The 21987-nt window shown below is 43.4% G+C and overlaps 1 protein-coding gene across 4 annotated transcripts in view; it reads right to left on the bottom strand.

Annotated features, from left to right (window-relative positions):
• The window catches only part of ASB2 (ankyrin repeat and SOCS box containing 2), a 51986-nt gene that overhangs the window by 10263 nt on the left and 19736 nt on the right, over positions 1–21987 (bottom strand). For 3 of the 4 annotated variants that reach the window (XM_054067521.1, XM_054067520.1, XM_009559186.2), the window contains exons 2-7: positions 15964–16234; positions 14291–14395; positions 9011–9177; positions 8212–8367; positions 5996–6241; positions 3220–3391 (exon numbers count right to left, since the gene is read on the bottom strand). In XM_054067521.1, the coding sequence (XP_053923496.1) occupies positions 3220–3391; positions 5996–6241; positions 8212–8367; positions 9011–9177; positions 14291–14395; positions 15964–16234 (1117 nt within the window). The remainder of the gene's footprint in view (positions 1–3219; positions 3392–5995; positions 6242–8211; positions 8368–9010; positions 9178–14290; positions 14396–15963; positions 16235–21987) is intronic. The other variant, XM_009559187.2, reaches the window with a different exon arrangement.

Below are 21987 nucleotides of genomic sequence, written 5' to 3' on the forward strand. Positions count from 1 at the left end.
CTCCAGTGCCTCAGGAGCTGAAATAAGAGTTGAAGATGCATAACGCTTTACAGGCTTATGTTCTGATTTACACGATGGATTGTTGATGTCTCCAAGTTACTTCTACATGTTGTTTTTAAACAAAAAGGCTTCTTAAATTATGTAAATACCTTGGGAAATTAAACACATGGTTTTTTCTTCTCCAAGCAGCCTTACTTATCTTCCAGCACTGTGGTGCTCACCAGGGAGCAGGAAGTTTGGGTGCTTGGTGAGCTGGCATCTTCCCACCACTAGCAAATGTTCTGTAAGAGCCGTAATAACAAAAAGGCACAGGGTACTGTGAGGACACTATGCCAAGTGCCAGCATTAGTCATCCTATGATTAACTGTTTTGAAGATTTAAGGATCTGTTTTGTTCTTTCCCTCCAGTGTATGTGCTTTAGCCAGCTTTTCACATCTGAGTTAAAAGAGGCACTACATGATTTCTGTCTGCAAGGGGAACCTGAACCTCTCTGCAGGAGTGCCACACTGAAGCTCTGCATCCAAATGCTGCAGCCTCCCAGACCTCAATACACTCTCTGTACACCAGACTTATTTTGGGAGGAAAAGTAGGAAGCACCAAATTTGTATCAGAGTTTATTTTTGTCTCTTCTGTTCCTCATCCTCCAAAGTGAGTTGCTTTAGCAATACAGTGCATCCACCTCTGCAATCTTTTCAGTCTATCTATAGGGAGAAGGCAGCCAAGGTCAGACAAGCCGAATCACGTCCCATGTCTATCACAGGCTGAGCTTCATGTACAGTTTAAAATTAAGCTTCCCCTCATCCCTGACACCTGCTTCTGTGATTTCAACTTTTTAGAAGTTCTGCGGAGGAGGAGGCAGAGCACCCTTAGCATGAGTGTGCTAGGAGTTTATTGATTTGCATTTATTTAATAAATCTGCCCACAATTCACAAAGTTTTCCCTTCTCAGCATCCCATTTCTAAGGGGGAAGGAGCTAAACAACTGCTTGTGATTGTCTCACAGCTGATGAGATGACCCTTATGAATTTCAGGTCAGTATTGACAAGGTGTCATTTAAAATAAACAAACACCACACAACTAGAGTTGACAGTTGAGCCTTGGGACCACATTCTTGGCTTTTTGATGATAGGGAGCCTTCGTGCTCTGGCAAAATGTTGAAGCATGGAATTCCTGCAGAATTACGTATTAAATCTGCAGGGATACAGAGAGGTCACCGTGAAGGGTGTTGTTTTACTGAATACCAAAGGAATTAAGAATGATCAGCCAATTGGGATAAAGCTTTGTCATTTAGGTAAATATTTATAAGAGAAGATCTTTTTCCTTTTTTCTTTCTTTAGCACTTAGTTTGCAGCAGTTTTGCACAAAAATTTGTGCTCAGTCTTTTACAAGTGAAGGAACTCGGAGCTTGGGCTGAATTCTTGTCTAATTTATGCTGCTGGTTGTTGGGAATAATAGACATGAGATCTAAATCAGTCCCTTTCTGTCATAACATAGGGATGGGCTCAGGTTGCACAGTTTTCATGTAAGTTTCTTTTCATGTTGGAGTGCGGAACTAGAGAGGGGAGGAAAAGATTCACAGAGCTGCTCCAAACTCTACATACAAATTGGATTCAGGGGGGCTGGAACAAGATAACCTTTAAGGTCCCTTCCGACCCTACCTATTCTATGATTCTATGATTCAGATGAACTTACTGTACTTCCAGATGAACTTTTTTGAAAGGGAGCAACTGGAGCTGGGTTCTGTCTCTGGCACTTTTCTCATCTAAAATGTGTTTGTTTTCAAGAAAAAGTCTTTGTAACTCAAACTGCAGAGAAAATTTTGGATCATGTCTGCATTAGTCTGTGCAGGGTATTGGTGCACATGCTGTAAGCGTATAAACTCATAACACACATTCACACTGGACTGCCCTCTGGAATACACAGCTTGCACAAAGAAGCACGTTGACTCCAACTACATAAAATGGATATCCTCAGGTCTATCAAAGTGATTTGAGAAGCTTAATTTGGATTGCCAAGCATATCAAAGTACTAGGGTAGAGGATGCTATGGGAGGGGGTCAGTGCTGTCAAAAGTTTTAATTCTTCGGACACAGTGAAATATTTAGGAATCCTGCTCTAGCAGTTGATTGCAAAGACAGCTTTACTATCCAGAAACAGTCTTTGCAGTTGGATATACTCTCTCCTTTGACTATTGCTGAAATAATTTTTATGTAAATTGTGACAGAAGAGAACACTACACTTACCAAAGGGGTGTGCCACTACAAGATGTGACTGTGTTTTGCAAAAATAGATGTAGGCCACTCACACTTCCAGTAGCACAGAGTTAAAGGCAGGAACTAAAACTTCCCTAGCTTCAGAACTAAATACTAAGGAGTTCAGGCTCAGAAGCCTGGTGCAATGTCCCAGATCGATTCCTGTTTTTTTTTTTTTCCATTAGTTACTTTTCTCCTTGTTTAAAGAATATGCTCAGCTCTATCCCAAACACATTTCATTTCAGAAACAAACGACTGGATCATTTTATGCATTTGTCTATTACATTTAAGCGTCATTTAACTACTCACTAATGAAGTATATTTTCTAGACTGTGAGTTCTTTTCTGAAGCCTTTCCAATTTCCTGAAGGTTTCTGAAGGGGAGGATACCAGAACTGGACACCGTATTCTAGTAACAATCTCACTAATACCCTAGAGATTCATATAAGCACTTCCCACTGGCAGCATCTGAATTATTGTTAATAAAACTTGAACACACCGCAGATGAATGCAGCATGTTCTGCTTGTGCAGAAGGATCACAATGGGCTCATGCAGGAAAATGATTGCAAACTACGTTACAATAGCTATTGAGGACTAACTTCCTCTCCCCCTCCAACTTTTATTCCAGCTGAATCGTATTTTGTGGCTCTCAGTGTAATCCACTTCCAAGACACATGAGGATTTTTAGCTGTAGTAGGGGATATCTTGGAAATGCTAAATAGGTCTTGTGCCCCACATTCCTGCTCATTGCATTGCATTGCATTGTATCCCATCCCATCCCAACCTGCAAACACACTCTTCAGTTTATAATTTCCAACTTAAGCTCTACAAACAGAAAGCCCAGTTCTCAATTGTCATCTCCTTTGCTTGCAATGCTCAGAATTAGATCTTGGACATTGCATTCTCCTTTCTATAGGGACTCTGGATTCTTGTTTAAAAGACGAAACTATGAAATGAAATAAAACTTACTCGCAAATCCCTTTTTTGGCTGCTATGTGAAGAGGTAATAGGCCATCCTTATTGGCTTTGTTAGCATCTGCTCCTTGGGACAGAAGAAACTCCACAATATGTACATGCCCATTTTTACAGGCTTCGTAAAGAGCAGTGGCGTTATCACTGGCTTGAGTATTTATATCAGCACCTAGGGAAGAAAAAAATCTTTGTAGCACCAAAAGTTTAAAATCAGATGGAAGCAATATACTTTGAATGAACATACTTCTCCATGATCCTGGAGCTAGAAAATGTGCTACAAGAGGATGTAGAATCATAGAGTCATAGAATGGTTTGCATTAGAAGGGACCATGAAGGTCATCTAGCCCAACTCCCCCTGCAGTGAGCAGGGACATCTTCAACTAGATCAGATTGCTCAGAACCCCATCCAACCTGACCTTGAATGTTTCCGGGGACGGAGCATTTACCACCTCTCTGGGCAACCTGTTCCAATGTTTCACCAATTGCAGCAAAAAAAATTTCTTCCTCATATCTAGTCTAAACTTCGCCTCTTTTAGTTTAAAACCATTACTCATTGTTCTAGTGCTACAGGCCCTGCTAAAGTTTTTCCCCATCTTTCTTATAAGCCTCCTTTAAGTATTGAAAAGCCACAATAAGGTCTCCCTGGAGATTTTTCTTCTCCAAGCAGAGGTCATATCAGAGCAAAATGAAAAGGTGATAGAATCCTGTCAGTTATATATGGTTATATCATAGGTCTCCACTGATTTTTACTATGATATCGGTGGCAATCATGAGCTGCCAGTCCTGAATCCAGGTTCCATTCAGCAGTATATTTGAGGCCAAAACTTTAAAATATGCTGTTCCTTTTCTTTGGATGCAATAATTCCATTAGTATTTCTGTATTTACATTACGTATATACACTATTATTTAGCAGGAGTTTTGACCAGATGATTTCCGCAGGTGTTTCTCAACACCGTCTCAACAGCGTTCTACAAAATTTTATGACTATATATTCATGCTATGCATTTATACATATTATTTATACTCTATGTATTCATACTTAAAATAATTTTATACTGTATTTTAATTTTAGTCCATATCCAGGCTAAAACAGGACTCTATAAAATGGTATCAGCATAGTACTGAGCAACAATTCTAATAAGATTTAATTTGGGCATGCCTCAGTCAATGAATATTTTTTTTCAGAACTCAGCACCTGAGGCCATAACTCTTCATTTCATGAGAGTTCAAGCTGGGGTCCAAAAAAACATAAATATTATTAACAAGCTACTAGATTATTTGTGGCATTTTTTTTTCTGGAGCTCTAGTGTGTGCTTGGCTGAATAAACAACATGCAAGAATAAACCAAGACCTAATAGTTTTTGTCCATAAATATTTTGGAAACTAGCCTTTTTTATGCTAGATATGTAAGGCCTGAAATCCTGGGTTTCAGCTGTCATATACCATACTGTGGTGTCCTTGAGAAGGCTGCTTCTTGTGTATCCTAAATGGGAATGACAGTTCACTGGAGTTTTGCTTCTAAACTCCAATAAAGAAGCCAATCAGTCCTGTTTGATCATGAAAACTCCCTGCCAAAGAGGATGTTTCCCTGTGCTCTCACTCCAAACTGAAACATCTGTGTTGTGTTTGGCCCTTTGAAGATGCTGTAGCTGGAAGCATCAGGGGAATTGCAGTGAAAAAAAACATAACACAGGACTACATTCCTAATGAAAAAGAAACGAAAAAGAAACCCTTTTCCTGATGAACATTTCTCATCATAAACAATGCAGTGATATCATTCCTGTGATTCTCAGTGGAGCTTTTCAGGGCTTGAAACAAATGGACAGTTTTACAGCATTTTCTCCTGTATATTTTTCTCAAAATTGAACTTTAAGGAAATCCTGCTATCTATCTAAGTTGAAACACAAATCACGTTCTGGCTTAGTTTCTAAAATCGTAGGCAGTTTTATGGACTAGGTGGTCATATAAAACTGACCTGACAATGCTAGCTGGACAGCAGAACACATTTTTTTTTCCCCCCAACTCTTCTATTTTTCTTAGCCATACTAATGGCTTTAGAAGTTTTTCTTATCTTCATTGCTGTTTAGCTCTTTTTTCAGAAGTGTAGGACCCAGTTCTTACCTACAGTGAAGGTATTAGCCCACAGTACAAATAAAATATGCCTCTGAATAGCAGTAAAGTATGTTGTGTTTATAGTAAAGCTGTTTTACATAAGTGGAGCAGTAAAAGGTAGCTTTAGTATAAACTACAATCAAATGACTCTGCTTATATGTTTGAACACATGTATGTGGCGAAGTGTAAGTCTGCTTCTTCTTGGTGTAAATCCGTTCACTATAATGTAGTACTTCATCTTTTTTCAGCAGAACTCATTAGTGGAGGAGAGCTCACTTTGCCCATCACTGCACATGTCCATGAGGAGATGGAGTTGGCTAGTGTTCGGCTTCTGCCATCTATTACCCCAGAGTTGTCTTATATTACTGATAGGATTTTAGGCTACATGCGTACAGCAATATGGGTTTCAAAAACTGTCAGGCAACGCAGCTAGAGAGCATCATATTACTTGCCAAAGTAGCTGACCATGAATGAATGCTGAAGAAGCGCAGGTGTTTAGATCAGGGTCTCTGAAAGATCCTACAAAATTCAGCAATCTAAAGCAACAGCATTTCAGTACCTCTGCAGGTTAGGTCTTGTCTTCAGACAAGGAGAATAATGGGTGCATTGAAATATTAAGAATGAAATGAGTAAAGCATGTAACGGCACAACTGTACACACCACATTTTGCCAGGTATCTCAAAGCTTCCAACTGCCCACTCTCAGCTGCCACAAATAAAGATGTTATCCCATAGGAGTTTGCAGACTCAATCTTGGCACCCCCTTTCACAAGGATATCAATAATCTCCAGGTCATTTCGGGAGACAGCTTCATGGAGAGCAGTCCATCCTCGATTGCAACGATGGTTGGTATCAGCATTGTACTGTACTAGGAGTCTTGCGGCCTCTGCATTCTTACGTTCGCAGGCTGTTTTAGAAAAAAAGAGAAGTAATTAGGACAGCCCTTTGACAAGATTCAGAGTGTTGTGGTATCTGTTTCATGTAGCATGAGGCAATATAATACAACTAGACCATAGTGAGTAAGAACAAAGATCCAACTAAGTCAATATGAGTGCAAAAACTGTTGCCGAGTGACACTGGGGCTCATAAAGGATGTGGTAGAAAAGCCAATATTCAACCAGAACCTGCAGGAGGCTAAGTGTGCTGTGCAGGACTTGTGCCAAGCCTGATACTCAGGGGGATCCAGCCCAGCACGTTTGTACCAAATATGTTATGAGGACGTGACAAGATGCAAGAGATAATTTATGAAGAACAAACATGTTACAGAAATTACATGACCTGAATACTTTCTTTCCAAATTCTTTGCAAAACAATTGTGTATCTTACTGCCCTGGTCTGCAGAGAAAGCTCTATAAAGACAAGAAAATAAAAAAATCTCAAGCCAACAATGGCCAGAAAATGATCATTAGAAAACAATAATGGTGTTCATCAGCAGTACTCTCTTGGCCTGCCACAATATATAGTTCGTGACTATCTTGAGCTAAAGGTATTTTTTTGATAATTAACAGTATTTTCTTGATTTTTGTTCTACCTATTTGTTCCATTGCTTTTTGAATCCCAAATCATGCTGCTTCCTGCACGCTTTTGCTGTGGGACCCCAAACCAAAGGTACTGGAGCAGAACCTCACTTTTAGAATTAGCATGTCGTACGATGTGCAAAAAGAGAGGCCAGCGCTTTTCATAGCAACTGGCTTGATCTCTGAAATAATAGTGGTTTTTTCCCCCAGAGGTCCTGACTTTTGTTTTTAATTCTTCTCTTTGACTGTTGCCATGCCTTCCACTCCCATACATAGGTGTCACTCATGTATACTGAAAATAACTATCTAATTAGACATTCTTGTAATTGCTTATGCATAGCTCTGCAGAGTTTAATTTGCTTCCCTAAAAGGGAGGAGTAATTTATTATGATTATTTTTTCACTCCCATTTTGCTAACAATATTTTTCCATCAAGACTAACAAATACTTAATAACAATTTTTCTCTGGTTAAAGGGTACTTTCATATTATTGTTACTATTGTTGTTGTTATTATTATTATGAGTACCACTACTACCACTACTCTGTGTTTAATGCACAGTTGAACAACTTTCCTTAAGCTGACTCTAAGCCAGAATTTTAAAACTAAGGCATTTTAAACTGAGCATCTTTAATGTCAGGCATCCGAAGTTGAAGGCAACTTTACTGTTGAAAACAGTAATATATGCTTTTTAATGTTTTAGAGCACTAAAAACAGTCATGGCAGGAGCAGTCAATTAAGGGGGAAAGGATGTGAAGGTGTGAGAAATCGTCTCCTTCTCTGAATCTTCATTATGTTGTGAAAGTAACACTGTTCTATTGAGGAAAGTGTTCTGTCTGACCAGCAGAGACGTTATATATCAATATAAAGCATTTTATCTACCTCACTGAATTGATTGTAACTTTTTGCATCTGCCATAGTACGCAGCCTGGCCTGGCCCAGACAGGATATGGATCACTGGCATGTGTACAGTTACTGTACTCCCACCTCCAATGGCTACTTTGGTCCTACTGCTTAGAAAAACATATGTATTCTTGTACTATGCAGCTTTCTGCTTTCCATAAGTTTGGGACATGGTGTGCACACCTCGTGCTTAGGACCTCACTAAGCATCATACCCGCACCCTCCGCACCCTCAGCACCATGTTGCAGCCTGCAGCCCCCGGGGAGCCATTAATCTTGTCTTTGATATGGCTGTGAGGCTCTGGCATGGGAGGTCAGACATAGGAGTTACAGAACTACTGGAGGAAAGTGCAAAATGCGACCTAATTGCTGACTGTCAGCCGCATATGGCGAGAACATCTGCAGTTCTGCCTTGCTGGTGCCAGAAGAGTGCAGCATCCCTGAAAACACAGCCACTCACCTTTGTAGAGTGGTGTTTCTCTGGCCTTGTTGGAGATGTCGGGCTCAGCCCCAGCCTGCAGCAGGGTGAGCAGGCAGTCCAGGTTGCCCCGGCTAGTGGCCAGGTAGAGAGCTGTCTCTTCATTGAGGGTGCGCTGGTCGATTGTGCCAGGGTATGCTGTGAATAAACAGGGAGCCCAAAGTCACTACAGCATGTAGTGAGTACACAAGTATCCACAGAACCATCACCTTTTGAAGTCCTTATGTTCGTTTTTGTTATTTATTTTCTTTTCATTTTCCATTAGCAAAGTAAGTTAAGAACCTGCTATAAAGTTACTATAAGTCAGTTTATGTATCTAAATCAATCTCCAGTTTATATTAAAATGTTCAAGCATCACCAGTTGCAATGCAGAAGATGCTGAATAACTGGTTGTCAGTAGGCGTTTGAAAACAATCTAAAGTAGTTAATCACCTCCAAAGAGGTACTAGGCTGGATCTCCAGCTAGTGGGACCTAGGGTAATTGCTGTCAACTGCAGCAGCCGAGCAGCTCTCAACAGCTGAGAGTTCAGCTACAAAGATTTACTGTGAGAAATCCAGGGCTTGGCAAGATCTCTCCAGATAGAATTTTCTTGTAACCTTTAGAGGCTTCAGTGGGAAAACCTATTTTGAAAGAGAAGGCGAAAATATACACTCAGAGAGGTTGTAAAAAAGATTTCACACACAACTCCAAGCAAGGATTGGGCTGCTTCTAATTCTGGTTTTCAGTTTATTCATATTCTTCTTCTCCCTTTTGTAATGGATTAGTTTTAGCTTCACTGACCTTTTTGCAACAGGCTCAGGCAACCCACTTGGCCATAGTACGCGGCTTCATGGAGGGGTATCCAGCCATCCTTATTAGGTTCAGAAAGGTTTTTTCCTGATTTCATCATGTTGCATACTGCTTTTTCATCTCCATCCTTGATTGCCGCCACTACAGGGTCAATTTCTCTTTAAAAAAAAGATTAAAAGCTGATTACTGCTTTCTTCATTACTGAGAAGCTTTCTTTACAGCAAAATCACTGTGTCATTTGGCCAAAATAGTGAACCCCTACAGCCTATATAAGTATTTGTGTCCCTAAGGTGTCTTGCTACAGGACCAGTGGCAGTAAAATTTGTCTGCTCTAATGTGGCCATTTACTATGGAAGAATCACTGACTGGAGATGTTGATTGCTTTCCTCAGAATATAAGGAAAGGGTGGGTGTTACTAATCTCACAAAAACCATTTATACTGGAGACACTGGAGTTAGGAGAGACTAGCTCTACTTATGCTTTGTAAACTGCCCTGAGCATCCATGGTTGTTATATTACATCACCCTCCCATGTGGCATGGTGTTTCCTTTTCAGAACTCTGTAAAAGACCTTTGGACAGTCCAGTTTGGGTCACAACAGTTTCTGAAACATGACCAGCTTTGAAGACAATTGCCCCTGTTCACTTCGGAACAAAATTTTAATTTTGATTTGCAGGTGACTAAAGTAAAAATTGTCTGTAAATCTTGTTCTTGTATTTTAAAGATAATTCCTATTTTTCTTATGCAACCGTGGTTTCAGAAGTTAGCTGGATGTGTTATGAAGAAGGGAGGACTCTGGTTAGATCACAAAAACTTTACAGTGGTGGTCTAGGCTTTCCTTTCTTCAGCCAGGGAGGATTTAAAAAAATAACCACCCACCCATGCCTCCGAGATCCCCAGCTGTTAATTCAGCATTGAGTACTAAAATTTTTAGAAAGGATAACCACTTTGGACATTACAGACCTTTAAAAATATGTCTTCAGTATGACATGTTAGGTGCTGGACACTTCTGAAAATCCTTTCTTTAAAAGCCTGCTTGGGATCAGACCCATTATTAGCTTTGTTGACAAGTTCACTCTTGCAAACCTCTTAGCCAAGTTAGCAGTTCCCCGTGTAACTGCCAGAGGCAGGGGCCTGCAGAACCACCACTGGAATCTGGTGCCAAACTGTGAAGTCGTTCGTGTTACTGTCTGTTCTAAACACAGAACTGTCAGGCTCCACAGGTCCAAATAACTTCTAGGCACAGGGTGTAAAACGTATGAAAAAACATTTTGAAAGTAAGGATTAATTTAAAGCCTCTTCAGAGCAGAAAGTCATTGAAATGTGTAGAATCACTGAAAAATGTTAAAGCAGTATTTCAGTCTTTAGTAGAAAAAAGAAAGAAAAATAACCTGAAAGATGTCTTTTTGATGCTACCTAATTCTGAAGCTTTCAAGAAGAGGCTCACTGAAAATCTGCAAAAAGCAAGAAGTATGCTCCATGCCACCTAGAAGTGAAAAACTACAAGCAGCCTACAGCGAGTTTTGCTGTGAGAAGCCTTTCCTTTACCAAGCATGCATTCTGCACAGTCTGGGCAGATAACTATTTCTTCGAGCTCTATAAGATCTGTTGCAGAGCAGGGCAGATCTGGGCACACCAGTCCTTCAGCAGAGCAAGAGTGAGAGCCACTACAGGACTCCCTGCTCTGCTGGAGTCACTCATAGTGCTGCCTGACAGTCACTATACCACTGATCACCAGTGCCTGAAGCAGCATTTGCCTCCCAACTCCCACCTCAGCTGAGAACGCTGACAGCACAGCAGAGGCAGAGAGCTGGTACCCTGCAGCTGCTGCAGGCAGGATCCTTGCCCGTGACAGGCATCAGCTCTGTGCCTGGCAGTGTGCTGTACCTTCCAGTCCTAGCACCTGGTCCTGCTGCTGCTGTGCTGTGCTGTGCTGGGTGAAGCCAGCCATGGCCTCCTTATTCAGTGGCACTATATGGCTAAGCTCCAGGACAGCAAACATAGCAAAGGAGGAAGCATTTTTCCAGTTCTGATGGACACTTACATAAAACCAAAGGTGGGCTATATTTTCAGAGACAAAGAACAAGAGGATGCTGAAAACACAGGAGAGTTTGTGGTTTGAACTAACTCTAAAGAGAAAATCTTGAGGCCTTGAAGGTAAAGAGACAGGGAAAAGAGGAGTATTTCTCAAGAGAGTCTATTAGCATCACTAGAGCAGGAATACAACATGTGATGAAGGTCATGCAGGACAGTGATGATGGGAACAACTAGAAACTCTGGTTATGACAGAAGTAAAATGCCATATCAGGGTGAGATCGGAGGCGGAAAAATATGGGCAGTTAAGCACAGGAGTCCTTAAAAGCAGACAATTGGTACAACTCTGCATTCAGTGCAGGTTATAGGAGCAGGGCTGGGTTTCGTTGCCTTGCAGGGGCTGGACAGACCAACAATGGGGAACTCACACAGGCATCATTAATTTCAACTTGCTTGAGGTTACCTAAGCTGTACCAACAACACTGATATTAGCACTGAAAGACAAGTAGCCAAGGTGTTTCTCTATGGATAAAAGTGCCTGGAGCTCTCAGAAGCAGGTGAATAAAACACACCAACCAAGGAATGGGAAAAGATATTGTTTCCCAGGCAAAAAAGTACTTAGTACTAAGTACACTTCTTCTCTATAGATGGAAGCATTCGTCTCAAGATAGCAGAGTCACAAAAATAGCAACTGGAATGGGGGGAGGTATGCTACAGAAAGACAGGCATTTTGCCTAGGGAGATAGCAGCTAGAGAAGGCAGCTGCCTTCCTAACCACAGCCTGCTCAGGAGGAATTGACTGACCTTCTGATAATTGGTGGGCTGAGGTCCCAGGGACTATTGTATCTCCATAGTATTTAGAGTATCCTAGGGACTAAAGCTAAAATAGCAAGCTTTGTATAGACTATACATTTTTAAATAGGTGTTTGAAATTGAGTGTTTTGTTGAAGTTAGCTAATAGCAACAACTGGCATGTTTAGCTGGGACCAGAGAAGGAGATGGTGGATCTTTAAAAAGCCTCTAACACAAGGCTGCTGGAGCCATCTGTTGTTCAGTGCAGATGTTCACTTGACACATGCAGTGCTGCTTACTTCAACCTTGGGATTTGGGCATGCAATAAAGTTACCAGCGCTTAATGAATTACCGCATGCTAGGTGGCCCACAGCAGGAGTACGTGCATGGGGGTGGCTCACAGCAAATGCAAGGTGGATCACACTTAGCTAAGGCTTCAGCGAAAGCAGAGGGTAGCTTGGATCTGTGGTAGGGTTAAAAATGTGTGAAGAATCAGTTACTATTCTTCTTAAGCCTTCACATGTTGAATGAAGCAAACTTCTGTCAGGCTCCTTGACCTTAAATGATTCCTGAATAAGATGGGGGAGCTTGCTGGACCAGGCTGTAGGTGCTTTAGCCAAGCAAATTCCAGATCAGCACAGAAAATTTAGTGAATCTCCCTGTGAAATTCTTGGGTTTTGCCTGCCTCATAGCTAGCTGTTACAAAAAAACCCCAACACATTCTGCTGCTTGGATTTCATCAGAGTATTATAACTATGGAAGAAGTCTGGAAATCTGATGGAATCTTAACCTTATAGGTGAATTAAAAGAATGACTGCATTTCAAAGGCCAGCAGCCAAGATAATAAATACTCATTGCAGAAAAGACGCATAGTATTGTCAGTACTGAGTGCTGCAGAAGCGGTTCAGTGGTGCACAGAAGGGTTCAGGAAGTTCCTTCTGTTCCTGGCAGCCTGGTGAAATGTAGGCAGCATGAAGGAACATCTCCCCAGGTGAAGTGAACTATGATCCCTGCCTGGCTCCGAGGCAAGGGCTATAAAACAGTTGTGCCATCATGCTCTCCTGTGACTTTCCAGCCACATTTCAGCTCTCACATGGCAGCAGGGGAGGACTAGCTTATCAGCCTTGTTCCATACTTCTTGTGAACTGAACTCTATGCAGAAGAAAAATCTGCCCTTCAGTCATTGTACCCACATCAGGAGAGAAATATGCACGGTGTGCAGAGCATTTAATGAAAAGATGTGACTTCCAGCGCAGCCCAGGGGAGCTGGCAGGTGGCAGAGATGAGGGAAGCTTCATGTTTCAGCAGAAAGAAGTTTTCACTTGTGTCAGTGGAGAGCCTGGGAAATATCTTGGATCAGCTAGGGTGCAAGGTGAGGTGGAGGCTATTGTAGAGCTGAGTGACGGAGAAAGAATGGTGGAGGGATAGTCACTGCAATTGTGCATTTAGGGAGAAACGTGCAAGATGGATAAAAAAAAGTGGATTTGAGCTAGGTGGATAAAAAAGTCAGTGAAGATTTTTTCGCAGCACACAGAAGTGCTGCCTTCAGCACTTTCCTGTCCTCATACGATAGCTAAAGGCAGGAGTCTGCAACTACTCTGCCCTCTAGAGAGCTGTAATTAACCACTATGGTTCAGACACTTCCACCACACAAGCACTGGGGCAGAGCTTGGGCCACCCCCTTTCTTTCTTCATCCATGACTGGGTTCACTTCAGCTTATTTGATGTCTCTGCCAGCAGCAAAACGTGGCCAGGAGGATCAAAGTCAGCCAAGCTAGTTTCCTCCTTGGGCAGGTAAGATGTGGTACGGCTCCTCAGCAGCCCTCCTTGGTGTGGTACAATGGTGCAGGTATTGCTGGGAAAGGCATGGCATATTGGGAACATTCACAAAATATTTACTTTGAAGTACTGGACTTTCTCACACTGCTTATATACAGTGATAAAGCATTTGTTTTCTCCACCCTTTGCCACTGCTGAACCATGAACTTAATACCAATGCAGTTACTATCAACCCCTGCCTGTCTCATCTACTGTGTTGATGTGGGAGCCAGCGCATATAAATAAACCACAGTGCAGGCTTCCCTGCTGCCCTTGTCACCTCAGAGCTACCAAATGACCCAGAGTCCCAGGACATGTGCATGGAAGGGATGAAGAGGGATAAAGGTAGAGAAAAGAACAAGGGAGATTTGAGGTGGGTCACCTGCAAGAGCCTGGGCACAGTCTGGGGCAGCTGGAAGCTCAGAAGCAAGAGCAGGAAGGCAGTGAGGCTGCAATGCAGGTATCAGCAAGACCCCTTTAAGCAGTTCATTAACTCCTCTAGATGAACATCATCGTTTCCCCCCACTAGACACTATCACCATCCAGAAGAGCTGGCTCAGGAGGACAGTGGGTAGCAAGGCTTGCTTCGAGCTTGAGGAAAACAGGAGAGGAAGAGGGAGACACTTACACAGGCTGGGATGTGCTGAATAGGCTGCCGTCGTACCTTCGCCTGACCCCCCAGGCTGCCCCCGAGCTGGATGGCTGAGTCCCCCCTCTTGACTGGGACGCCAGTCTGGAGTGGCGATAACATGAATGAAATAAAGAGAAATACTCCGAATAGGAGAAACAGGTCATGCTGAGGCAGAAACAGAGACAGACATCCACAGAGATGGAGCGAGAAAGCCCGCCGGTCGGGGCTTTGAATAAAAGCAGATGGCCACGGCTTGCTCTGCGCTTGATTCAGCTGCTCACTCGGCTCAAGATTATTTTTGGCCCTCTGAGGAAGCGTCAGGGGATTCAAATGACCATATAAGACAACAGTGAGGTTAACCCTACCACCACCACACAGGAAGCAGGCACGAGGCGAGGTGACAGTCATCACCTCCAAAGTACCGTGCAATCTGGTTAGAGGTGGGGGCGGAGGAGGACCCAGGGCCCCCAGGTGCTGGGTCCATTTCCAGTTCGGCTCTCCCAAGGTGGTAGAAGAGTTCAGCAACAGTACATATCTGGAGCTACAAGCTGCAAGTTTTCCCTCCAGTGGGAAGTCAAAAGCTGGTGGGCTGAGACAAAGGTGGGACATGTTGATGCACAGAACTGCAGATGCTGACTTTTGCCAAAATAGCAGGTGTCAAAGAACACCTGAGGAAGATAGGACCAAACAGCCAGGGAAGCCCTCATTCTCTCCCATGTCTGATCCCTGTGACACAGCTGACAGTACACTGAAAAGCCATGACCTTCAGTGGGAGCGGGACTCCCTGCAGTAAAGCATCCTGATTCCACAGCTATGAAACATTCTTACTGCTAATCAAATTGTCCATAGTTTTCCAGCCTTGGAAACCAAACAATCACAGGTGGTAATGAGTGAGGCATCAGAAGATGGTGGAGTTATGAGAAAGGAGGAGGAATGAAACTCAGTTACTCCCAGCTTATTAAAAAAATTTAGTTTAAAAGAATAGTTTTCCTTGGGTTTGGGGTAACTTCATAACCTCTTCCCTCACCTCTTGAGAAATCTGCCTTTTAAAAATGAAAGGAGAACAATGTCTGCATTTGAAACTGTCAGCAGGTCTCTATAACCCACAGCCCAGCATCGCAGGCAAGGGAATGCCACCATGCTTCGGTGTTTGGAGCTGCTCTCGGCTGAGACCGCTGGGCTTGACATTGGACTCTTGTCTGAAGTAACTACATCCTTTAAAGACTGCAGTATCTAAGAGGTAGACAGCTCCCACTGTTTTATATGCCTGGTTTTGGCCTCTCTCTTATGTTTTCCCATAACTAATGCTGTGCTCATTTTCTGGCAAAACCTAAGCTCTGCATACAATGTGCCCTCATGGGGGAAACAAGCCACTGGCATCGACAGGGCTCCTGCTGTTCAGGGAAACTTGTAGCAGTGCCCCTTTTCTTATTTTATTTGTTGCTTAAAGCAGACAACAACAAGCAAATTCTCATTTCATTGTGAGGGCGTAAATAGTTGCCCTCATTGGATTTATAGCAGACTCTGGCTTTCAAACTAATGACAGACTTGCAGAGCAGCCGCTTGGCACAGCTAATTAAAAAGCACGTGTTCAGATAGGGGAAGCTGCTTTTCTCTTCCCAGGCAGGGTGTTTATTGGGATGGTGCAGCACAGGCAGGTGCTTACTCACCTTTGCCACGGGTAGATGCGGTAGGGAGGATTGTGGCTGTTGGTGTGGCTCGTGGCAGCTGCCTCACCAGGACCCGCCACCATAGACTTCTGGTGGCTCTGGGCAGCTGGCTGACCCACGGCATCCTCTTCCAAGCTCTGCTGGATAGCCATCTTTATAAGCTCATCTTCACTCAAGCTGCTGTACAGACTGTATTCCTCACAGCCTATTGTTTGTCTTTGAGTGTTTGCTGCTGTTGTAGCCATTCTATTTTTTTTCTTTTTTTGCTTTCCTAAAAAAAAGAAAATTGTTATCAACAAACTCTGGAAAATGAAAGAAACTCAGTGATCTTGTACTTTTGTTCAGTTCTGCCTCTTGATTAGACTGACCAGAAAACCCTTTGGAAATCCTTCACCAAGGAGAAAACATCACCTAAAATCTGCATTTAAACTTAATGAACAAACTCCTTTATATCACATAGAAGAAGCAGATTTAGCTGGTATTTAGAAAAGGGAAGACAAGTGCTGCAAACAAGGCAGGTTTTTATCAACTTATTCTGGCTAACACAGCTAAAGAGAAAAGTAGGTAAAAGAAAATCCCATAAGATTAAAGAGAGACAGCTTTGAAATTAATTTATTTAGGAGAATGCCAATGGACATCTCATTTTGTTGTTTATGTGTGCTTGTTTATTTCTTGCTATATTGCAAAAAAAATAAGGCAAAAAATTTGTCTGCTGATTTTCTGCAAGATCAGGTTCTTCCAATGAAGTGCAAAGACACTGTGGAGTAATTTTTTCCACCTTATCTGGAGATCTCTCAAGCGATGTGCAAATCTATTCTTTGAAGTGACATTCTTTGTTTCACTCAGCTAGAAGAGCAACACAACACTGCTCGGTTTCACTTCTGATATTTTGCATTTCACAGAACAAAGTTCAAGGTCATGAGCTTTAAGACTTATAGTTAGATTCTCTTCTGAAAACTGGTGGCTGAGAGATGGAAATGAGGGAAGGGGGAAACATCAGGGCATACTCAGCAGTCACAGAATGACTGGGAACCATCACCGCAGTGTGGATTCGAAAAAAAACCAAAGACAATCCAAAACACTGTGGTATTTCCAGCAGTGACAGGCAAATACTAATTCCATGAATGGTTTGCTACTTTAGAAGGTTCTCATTCAGATGCCAGAGAGCACTCTGGATACAAATGTTCAAAAGCCAAAGGCTAATTTCATGGGAGGAGATGGAAAAGCTTGCCTCTTTTAAGAGGATGACAGCCAAGGTGTAATAGGTTCTTTTTTATAAGCACACTGCAGAGCGAGAAATGTAAAATAATGGAGAATACTGAGACAAGGAGCAATGGGCACAAGCTGCCTGTGCACAGGACAGGGGAGGAAAGGGAGCCAGTAGAAAGGTACTGCGGAGGCATGTCTCCCAGGCACAGAGAGACAAGAGGCTGGCTGAGCGTACCAGCATGGTTGTTGACAAACTGTCCCACCCTGTGACTGTCAGCCTCCCTGCCCCAGTGATGCCACAGCAGGGCTAGTCTACAGCTCCCCACAGCCCTGCCCTACCAGGCCATGGGCTTTGCTGAGCCAGGACCCACTGCAGAGCCAATGCATGAGGCTGGCAGAGCCACTCAGTCTCCTGCTGCTCAGGACTTGACTCTGCCATAATGGGCACCACTGACAGCAAAGCCTTCAGCTCCCCTTCCCTGCAGATCTGCTCTCTGCAGCAGGCTGGGGCTCTAACCCCGGCTGGCTGAGTGACCGGGGCAGCCTGGTTTCCTGGAGATTCGCAACCACGTTGACAGCAGTGGGATCTAGCATGCCACAAGCCTTCTACCAGAAGATTGCCCTGCTGTTGCAGACCTCACTGCTGTGTGCACGGGCAAGAGATTATCATGACCTGGAGGAAATGGTAGCCCCCCCCCCAAACGATGACAGAGCTTATCTCTGCATGTTTGTTTCTCTAATCATGATTTTTTTTAAAAAAAAAGAAACTAGTACAGTTTGAAGAAAACACAAGTACTTAAATCAAGCCATAAGTAACATAAAATTGCAGATTTAAGCTTTTCACTTCAGAAATGGTTATATCTTCCCCCATGAACACCCATATCAGACTCCAACCACTCCCCAGAAGAAGCAGAAAATGTTCAGAGTAAAAGGAAGCCCAGCAGATTTCAGATTGACATTATGACTTTGAAAAATAAAGGATTTATTTTACAGCCATGAAAACTGCCAAAATAAAACCTGCTGTTACTGTAAATAATGCAACCCAATTTTGTTCGGTTTTCTTTTTTTATTTTCAGTCAGACCTCTCATGGCTGATGTTGGTTACCTTCTGCAGTGAGAGCTGGTGTTCCTCAGTTCTGCTGTGACCCTCACTGTCGAGGAACTAAGCCCAGGCATCAAACCACTGAGAGCACCTTTACGGAGCTGCCCATCTCGCACCCCAGCTGCTCTGGTACCTGTTCTTGGCTGCACTCCAGCCTGCAGCTGGCTGAGAACCACAACACAGCTTTGTTTTCCTGGCAGCTTCTGCTGCTGCTTGACTTGCTCAATTCATGGCATGCTGGGCAGCACTTTCATAGTCTGTCAGCCTGTGTGCTCACTCAGGTAATTGGTGAGTTGTGGACATGTGAAACTCACAGGCTGGAGTCAGAGGGCTTCTCTGCAGCATCCAGCACTGCAATGCCTAAATGTAGGGACCTGGCCTTGACCGTGACTCAGAGAAATAAACTAAGGAGTTAATGAAGGGCATAATCTGAGTGTAAGCTCCTAATGGAGATGATGCACAATGACTTTTTGGAGGATGCAAGAATGGAGATGAAAATGCTCTTCTCTGTGCCAGTGGAGCACAGGGCACAGATCCCTCCTCTTTGTCCTTCTGAGCCTCACTGCCAGCACCCTGACAACACATGAGGCAGAGCAGGCACTGAGTCCAGCTTCACCATCCTTGTAAATTGGGTGCTGGAGTCCCTTCAAGGGCAGTTAGAGCTTGAGGACTGGACAGGAGACCACTGCCAATGTGACTGCACTCTGATACAGAGGACCTAACTGATGTTGGTGCCTCTGTAAATCCCCAATGAGTCTAGGTATAAAGGCTATTTCTTGACATCTCCTCCCACCTTATACTTCTTTCACACCTCATAGAGGCACAAGGAGGGAAAGGGAAGATTTTTTATCTCGTGGATCAGTCCTATTTCACTCCCTTGTTCTTTATATGGGTTAACTGGGTCCCACCCACCCTCAAAGAAAAGGGAGAACCTGCCTTGCATGTTGGTGATCCACACTAATCCAAATATTTTGACAGGAATCCCACAGAGTGCAGAAACAACAGTACTGGCTGAAGTTCCCGCCACTGACTCATCATGTAGAAAGAAATTTCATGGGGCCCAAAATAGAAAAAGCTTTCAGTTCTGCTCATGTTACTGACATGACTCCAATGAAGGTGTGAGGGTCGCATCCTGGGAACGCAGGAGCTTTTGTGTTGGTCCTAATAGCCAAGGACAGCTTTTGCTGTCCTGACCAATCACAGAGATGCTGCCACTTGGCTTTTAAGAAGTTCTTGTTTGCCTCCACCTGTCTCTCCTCCCTCAGGCTGGCCTGCATGGTGTGCTGGAGCTTGGCAGGACGTGCACATGTGCCTCCCCTTACAGCTTCCTGTGAAACAGCCCCGAGGGGAGCAATGCAGGACCACCACCCTCCTTTTCCACCTGGACATGCTTTTGCTTGAAGCTGCAGGGCCACGAGGCTCAGGCACTGTTTCAAGCTATTTCTGCAACAAGCTCCAGTGAACCAGCTGACCTGCGGTAACCGGCTGAAAGCGTGCCCTCAGCTGGAGGCTAATGCAACACAGCCTGATTTGGTTAACTTTCACTGTGGCTGAGCTTGGTGCCATTGCCTGGCACTGCTGCAGCCACCCAGAGCTGTCCTGGCTCCTCTGACACAGCAGAGCTAAGGTAACCCCATCTGTGGCCAGCAGTGAACTACCACGACGCTGTGAAAGCCCACTAGACTAATGGTCTGTAAGCTAGGAGCTTCTGTAATGAAGATGTGAAAAAAACCCAATAAAGTAAGGTCTGGCCAAAGTGGTCTTTCTAAATGGAGTTTGAATCTATTCGCTTTCTCATCCCTGCTTGCTGTAGGTTTAAAGTATTGGCACCAGATGTTTAAGTTAAATGCTGGGTTTACTGTTCACTCTGACTTTAGGGTTTGGGGGAAGGTTTTAATACTTGGCTGTCCCCTGCGCTTCTCTGGCAGCCCAGGAGCCCATCTTCACACACACAGCACACGGCATTGCATATGATGTAAGAGCAGAACCTAATTTTTAAAGCTGTGGGTATAGCGCTCTTCTTATTCCTTAAAAACTGCATTGCCTTTGGGTCTGAATGGCCTCATTAGTGATCTCTCTTGGCAGAGACATGTCTTAGGATGCTGCTGCCTGTGATGCCTGCCATTTAATACCTCAGTCTCACAAGATCTTCTGGATCTAAATTTATCATGATTTCCACATAGGGCCTGATCCTGATTATTAATTTTACCATCCCTATTGCAGTGAAGCTTGTTGATTCAGATGTAGAAATCAGGACTGTGCCATACAGAGGTAACTCAGCTGCATGCAGTGACCAGAAGGGAAGGTTAGACATGAAGTGCATGTGCCAGGCCGGGCTGTGATGCTCTGTCCTGCTGGCAAGCAGCTGTACCTGGTAGATCTCTGAAACCAAAGGTACTACTCACCAGAGTGACTATTAGTAACCACTCATATTATGGTAAAAGCCACAGACAAACACAATTAGGTCGCTACTATATTTGGACTGCAAGCCGGTCTACATACAGTGTTTGGGAGAATGGGGCTCTGATCCTTGGCAACATAAATAAACAACAAGGATTACAGCTGACTTTGAACATGCAGAACAGCGCCATTCAGCATCATTAGCATCTGAAACAACTGGTCCCCATTGCTAGCACTTCCTTAAAGAAAAGCTTAGCTGGGCTGCCTGTCCTTCTTCAATAGATCCCAGGCAGCAGAATTAGCAGAATTACCCATTGCTGTCAGAGGAGGGTGGCAGGTGAGTGACAAGGTCATTAAGGGAGCAGAGCCAGGGACTTTGCCTGCCTTTGCACTGAGTTTACCCTAGTCAGCTTGTAACTCAATACAGAACCACGGTATTTATGGCTCAGGGTGCGATAAGCCACATTTCTAAAAACAAAAACAAGTGTTTGGAGGCTGCAAAAGAGGGAGAAGAGGAGAAGCTCACTTTTTTTGCTTTTTGCAAGGAATGATTGAGCCCCATCTTCTTCAGATACGTGTTTGCCTCTCCATGTGTTTGCCTTTTTACTTCTGAAAGCAGCAGGAGCACACACAGGGGGAAGGTAAACACGACTGGAAGTCTTCACAGTAAACCAAGCCTTCACTGTAGCTCTTAATGTGGTGTCTTTTAGGCCATATTCTCTGCTGGCAATGGAAGCTATACTAATTTGCAGCACGTAAAGTACTCATCTTTTTGCTGTATTTTAGGTCAGTTTCCAGGTAAATCTTTGCAGTTCTCAAAGGACATTATGTTGGATAATTACTGCTGGGAAGCCAATGGTATTTTAAAAGCAGAAAGATTTCAGTGCCCATCAGATCTGCCAGAGCTGGGATGTTAGAAGAATGACACTTCATGCAGTCTAGCTGCAGCAACAGGCAAATACATTTTGTAATGACAGCTTATGCAAACCGCTCAAGTTCTAGCTCAGTGCTGAAGGAGTAAAGCCAGCCTTCCCAAAAGAATTCTGCAAGCAAACAAATCCCCTTGTCCAGTTCCAGCTGTCGAAACAGGTCACCTATCAGTCCGGCATATGTTACGATGCCATCAGACCGTGACTCTGTGCAAATTTGTCACTGGAAATGCACACACCTGCAAAGTTTTATTTCTTCTCAGAAAGCAATTCACACAGCAATCAATGCAATGTTAGCTTTGTGTCATACCAGCTTGAAATTTATAAGTGAAAGAAATAATTTTCTGATGTAATTTTTTTCTCTTCACACTGTTCCTTGCACAC

This window comes from Cuculus canorus, chromosome 5 (assembly GCF_017976375.1).
Source record: "Cuculus canorus isolate bCucCan1 chromosome 5, bCucCan1.pri, whole genome shotgun sequence".
In the NCBI taxonomy this organism is placed as follows: domain Eukaryota; kingdom Metazoa; phylum Chordata; class Aves; order Cuculiformes; family Cuculidae; genus Cuculus; species Cuculus canorus.